This window comes from Mobula hypostoma, chromosome 4, assembly GCF_963921235.1.
Source record: "Mobula hypostoma chromosome 4, sMobHyp1.1, whole genome shotgun sequence".
Taxonomy (NCBI): Eukaryota; Metazoa; Chordata; class Chondrichthyes; order Myliobatiformes; family Myliobatidae; genus Mobula; species Mobula hypostoma.
In genome coordinates this window covers 85,472,971-85,479,122 of record NC_086100.1, presented here as the reverse complement: position 1 = coordinate 85,479,122, position 6,152 = coordinate 85,472,971, and the positions used below count along the sequence as shown (strand labels likewise).

The 6,152-nt window shown below is 41.7% G+C and overlaps 1 protein-coding gene across 6 annotated transcripts in view; it reads left to right on the top strand.

Annotated features, from left to right (window-relative positions):
* Positions 1-306: 306 nt before the first annotated feature.
* Positions 307-6,152, top strand: part of LOC134344863 (cytochrome c oxidase assembly protein COX18, mitochondrial) — a 35,224-nt gene continuing 29,378 nt past the window's right edge. Inside the window, exons 1-3 of one of the 6 annotated variants that reach the window (XM_063044978.1) lie at positions 312-337; positions 1,133-1,314; positions 5,580-6,045. In XM_063044978.1, the coding sequence (XP_062901048.1) occupies positions 5,590-6,045 (456 nt within the window). In that variant the 5' untranslated portion in view covers positions 312-337; positions 1,133-1,314; positions 5,580-5,589. The other 5 variants (XM_063044981.1, XM_063044979.1, XM_063044980.1 and 2 more) reach the window with 5 other exon arrangements.

The window sequence follows — 6,152 nt, the reverse complement described above, 5'->3', positions numbered from 1 at the left end:
CACATCCTCTGCCTCTCCAGTTAACCTGTTCTATTCTCATGATCATACCTCCTTCCAAGCCCTCTCATGCTTCTCCTCCCATCATTCTCTCCCCTTCTTTCCATCCCCTCTTCACCCTGCCTGCCTTCGTCTCTTTCCCATATACTTTTCCCTTACCCTCCTCCTCGCACCATCACCCCTCTCTTTTCCTCTGCCTTCCTCGCTCGCTCATTCATTCTTTTCCTCGCTCCCCTTCCCTCGCTTTTTTCTGATTGGAGATGACGCGATGACGTACATGAAGCGCCGGTGACGCTGTCACGTCTGGGCGGAGCAGCGAGGCTGTGACGGACCGGTCCGGGTAGGTTTTTGTGCCCAGCTCGGCGTTTGCGCGGGCAGCCCGTCCGTAGGGGCGATGTCGGTGCAGCTTCGGGTGGAGTGATCGAGGGAGAGAAGCCGCACTGGTGGTCTGGAGAGCAGCGAGGCGCCGCACCGGCCGTGGGTGCAGGCTCCTTGGCCTGGTGTTCAGGGCGGGAGCCCTTGATTAACGGGATGATCCCACTTGCTCGGAGCACCTGGACATTTGGCAAGAGTCACCTCCAGTGTGCAAATAAGCAGCACTGAAACTGCATTGCATCTGAGCGCCAAGTGTTCCGAGTAAATCAAACCCACCAGCCCTCTGACTCGTTCTGTACCTCAAGGAGACCGTGTCACTTCCTATCAAGTTCTCAATTCAGCTCCCGCCAAGAAAAAAAAATGAATGAATATCATATCCATAGCTTTTTAGAAGAGAGATCCAAATACATGTAAGCTGTAATAATAAATAGAAATTGTTGGTCGGAGCGCATCGATGGAAGTTTCAACGGTCAACGTTTTGGTTTTCAGATCCTGGCAAACTCTTCCCTTGGTCTCATGGCAGCGATGCTTCACTACACACACTCTCAAAAAGGTTCACCACCCCTGCTATGCCTTGTACCCTGTATAGTAGTTAAGCAACAGAACTTAATGTGTCCCTAAATGCCTTATTATTCACTGAGATATAATCAGTAAAAGTAAGTTTGTGTTGTAGCTACCTCCTGGGTAATCCTGTCCACCTTCTGTTTCTATGAATGCTGCTTGAACTGCTGTGTTTACATTTTTTTTGTTTTTGTTTCAGATCACCAGCATTCGTATTTATTTTCTTTAAATTTGGAAACATTCATCCTGGGTTTCTTCCCGAATTATATGTTTCATCTCTCTGCATAGAAATTTTGCCCTGTTAAATGATCTGCATTGCTGGAAGCTTGCAGTGGAAGTTGCACAAGACATTAGGAACAGCTGGATGTAAAAGTGACCAAGGTCTAGCAGATAATCCTTTTATTTATAGGATGCTAATAACAAAAGATCTTGATCAATTAAACAAGAAAATCATGGGCAAGTGTTTTTAAGCCCCAGTCAAGTTCTTCTGCCACTTCTGGATAATAAAATTAAACAGTGTTACTGGCTGGCATGCAAGCTTTTCTTTCTAAGTGCCTGTTCATCTGTTGAAGACCTATTTGTGAATGTGCAGCAGTCCATAGAACTGTTAATGGAATTTATTACTTTTGGGATGGTTGAAAGAAATGGCAGATATATAGTCAAGTTATCAGGGTGATAAAATGAACACAATATTGAAAGAAGTGACAGACAATTTGCATCCACTTGATTTTATCCAGAAATTTGTTGTCATGCTGCATGTAGTGCTGCCCCTCGATCCTTTAAACGCTACCCATAATAAGAAGATGCATAATGATGATCTTTTCTGCCAAATGAGCACCGAGAGATTTTTCTTACAACCTGAGGGCAGTGAAATGTTTTCACTCGGCGCAGCCTGACATCTGAGAAAATACGTGTTGTTAGATGATACATTTTGAAGTCCTCACAGACCTGGCGTATGTACACATCAGTATTTGCATAGTAAATGGTTACAATAACAATACTAGTTAAAATTGTATTAATTGTCAATTTTACAAAATTTTGAACAAGTTTTCTAGAATGCTTCATTTATTTCAATTAATAAATACAGGCCTCATCTTTTTCCTTAAAAAAAGTCATTAATTGTTGTTACTAATACATTATTACATTAATCTGTGTTCAAAATTACCATGCCATGCGAAAGATTTTTTTTTTGAAAATTATCACCAACTTAGACACACACTCTCAAACAGGTTCATCATTCCTGCTATGCCTTGTACCCTGTATAGTAGTTAAGCAACAGAACTTAATGTGTTTCTAAATCTTATTATTCACAGAGATATAATCAGTAAAAGTGAGTTTGTGTTGTAGCTAACACCTGGGTAAAATACAGTACATTCTGAATCAAAGAAATTTTATAAGTGTAAACTTTTTTTTCACAAATTTACATATCACTATATTCCCAGTTTCTCAGTTAACTCTACCAAGTCATTGCAGGGAATACCCCTTTTCTTCATCTCCTTTTGCATCACTTCTTTAATTTCCAAGCACAAGACAACGTTCTCCAATACCCTCAAGCTTCATCATTGTCTTTTCAGCCTTTTGAATTTTAGTTCTGGCTTCTCTGGGAATTTCAGCAGTGTCTTCTCAGGCTGTGAATTTTAGTTCTGCCTTCCTTTTTCTTCAAGAAGTTTTTCAGTTCTTTCTGTGATGTATACATGTTCCTCATCTGCAAACTAGTCAGCAGTGGAAGCTTTAGAGGTCCATTGCCAGAATGACTAAATGTTCAAAGCTCAAAGTAAATTTTATTATCAAAATATAGTGGCATGCAAAAGTTTGGGCACCCTAGTCAAAATTTCTGTTGGTGAATAGCTAAGCGAGTAAAAGATGAACTGATTTCCAAAAGGCATAAAGTTAAAAATGACACATTTTTTAAATATTTTAAGCAAGACAACTTTTTCATTTCCATCTTTTACAGTTTCAAAATAACAAAAAGGGAAGAGGGCCAGAAGCAAAAGTTTGGGCACCCTGCATGGCAGTACTTAGTAACACCCCCTTTGGCAAGTATTAGAGCTTGTAAATGCTTTTTGTAGCCAGCTAAGAGTCTTTCAATTCTTGTTTGGGGGATTTTCTCCCATTCTTCCTTGCAAAAGGCTTCTAGTTCTGTGAGATTCTTGGGCCGTCTTACATGCACTGCTCTTTTGAGGTCTATCCACAGATTCTTGATGATGTTTAGGTCAGGGGACAGTGAGGGCCATGGCAAAACCTTCAGCTTGCGCCTCTTGAGGTAGTCCATTGTGGATTTTAAGGTGTGTTTAGGATTATTATCCTGTTGTAGAAGCCATCCTCTTTTCATCTTCAGCTTTTTTACAGACAGTGTGATGTTTGCTTCCAGAATTTGCTGCTATTTAATTGAATTCATTCTTCCCTCTACCAGTAAATGTTCCCCGTGCCACTGGCTGCAACACAAGCCCAAAGCATGATCCATCCACCCCCGTGCTTAACAGTTGGACAGGGGTTCTTTTCATGAAATTCTACACCCTTTTTCCTCCAAACATACCTTTGCTCATTGCAGCCAAAAAGTTCTATTTTAACTTCATCAGTCCACAGGACTTGTTTCCAAAATGCATCAGGCTTGCTTAGATGTTCCTTTGAACCTTTTGTATAGAACTTCATGCAGAATTTCATGAAAAGAACACCTCTCCAACTGTTAAGCATGGGGGTGGATTGATCATGCTTTGGGCTTGTGTTGCAGCCAGTCGCATGGGGAACATTTACTGGTAGAGGGAAGAGTGAATTCAATTAAATACCAGCAAATTCTGGAAGCAGACATCACACCGTCTGTAAAAAAGCCGAAGATGAAAAGAGGATGGCTTCTACAACAGGATAATGATCCTAAACACACCTCAAAATCCACAATGGACTACCTCTAGATGCACAAGCTGACAGTCCCCTGACCTAAACATCATCGAGAACCTGTGGATAGACCTCAAAAGAGCAGTGCATGCAAGACGGCCCAAGACTCTCACAGAGCTAGAAGCCTTTTGCAAGGAAGAATGGGGGAAAATCCCCCAAACAAGAATTGAAAGACTCTTAGCTGGCTACAGAAAGCATTTACAAGTGCAGGGTGCCCAAACTTTTGCTTCGGGCCCTTTTCCTTTTTTGTTATTTTGAAACTGTAAAAGATGGAAATAAAGTTTTCTTGCTTAAAATATTAAAGAAATATGTTACTTGCCCATCCTCTGGGTCACCCCCCCCCCGTCTTTCTTCCCGGACCTCCTGTCCCATGATCCTCTCGTATCCCCTTCTGCCTATCACCTGTCCAGCTCTCGGCTCTATCCCTCCCCCTCCTGTCTTCTCCTATCATTTTGCATCTCCCCCTCCCCCTCCAGCTTTCAAATCCCTTACTCACTCTTCCTTCAGTTAGTCCTGACGAAGGGTCTCGGCCTGAAACGTCGACTGCGCCTCTTCCTAGAGATGCTGCCTGGCCTGCTGCGTTCACCAGCAACTTTGATGTATGTTGCTTGAATTTCCAGCATCTGCAGAATTCCTGTTGTTTATCTTTAACTTTATGCCTTTGGAAATCAGTTCATCTTTTACTCGCTTAGCTATTCACAGTAACAGAAATTTTGATCAGGGGTACCCAAACTTTTGCATGCCACTGTAAGTCACCATATACAATCCTGAGATTCATTTTCCTGTGAGCATAGAATAGTAACTATAACAGGGTCAATGAAAGATCAGCTAGAGGGCAGAAGTTAACAAACTGTGTAAATGCAGATATAAATATAATAGCAATAAATAACAAGAACACGAGATAATGAGATAAAGAGTCCTTAAAGTGAGGTGATTGATTATGGGAACATAATGATGGGGCAAGTGAGTGTTGTTATCCCCTTTGTTCAGAAGCCTGATGGTTGAAGGGTAGTAACTGTTCTGAGGCTTTTGTACCTTCTACCTGATGGCAGCAGTGAGAAAAGAGCATGACCTGGGTGGTGGGGATCTCTGATAATGGATGCTGCTTTCCTACGACAGCCTAATGTACTGTTAAGTATTGAAAGTCATCAAGCCATGTTAAAACTTTTGTTGACTGATGTTCTGTAGGAAGAATATTTCTTCATCTTATTTCATTCTTAAATAATTCCAGTTTCTCCGGCCTGCACTTACCTTCTGCATCCTCCCTATAAGTATTTACCATAATGTATCTTTTGCAATAAGGGCTTGGAGTTGTAAGTATAAGAAGCTGAATGCTACCTACTTGATATGGGAGTACTTGATGGGCTATTACTCTGCACAGGAGATATTTCACTATCTTAAAAGTGCTATGAATGTGAGTTGTTGGCAACTCCTGTGTAATTAAATATTGAGGCATAGATTTGACCTATCTTCCCCAAGCAATTACTGAAGAATTGGTGTTTTATTGTCGCTCATTCCATAGATTTAATTGTGGAATATTTCGTTAGAACTGTATTTCCTCCATTTGAATAATGGTGGATTGTTTGTTTTAACTTCCAGCATTACCTACTATGAGAGATGAGTTAGGGCACATATGTCTTCACATTGGGAAGAATTCTGGGCTCTTTGTAGAGTTTAGTGGGAAACTTAACTGTGGGCTACTGGTGGTGAGGGAAGCAAAAGTTAATAATTCTCCTCTGTTTTGGTTGTCTTAGATTTCCGAAAATGCTGAACTGTCGAGTACTGAAGGCGGTAAGGATGTTTGCATCGTCACGTAGTGGACTTTGTGTAATGAAACACTGCTCATGGAAACGAACACAAGCATTACCCTGTTCAATTGCGCATAGAATCCTTCAAAAAGACAGGTTGACCATCAACAACAGATACTTTCCCACTTCTGTGAGTTGGGGTATTGGAATGTATGGAAGCCCCTCAGTTACTCCTGTAAGGATGCTGTCCTTGGCCTCCTGCTTGTCTGCATCACCAACGTCAGCTCCCCGACCTAGCTGGTACGAGAGTTTTTCTGATTCAGTGCCTGTTCACCTGATGGAAAACCTATTGACTGATGTGCAGCAGAGCACAGGACTGCCGTGGTGGGCGAGTATAATTTGCACCACAGTGGCATTCCGAGCAACGGTAACATTCCCACTCGCTGTTTATCAGACATACATTATTGCCAAGGTAAGTGAAGAGCTTAGCCAGTTCTCCATATTTTGAATGAACATTGGTTACATTTGGCTCTGGTCATTGCATTTAAAGATGGATCACTGTCAGCGACCAACTGGACT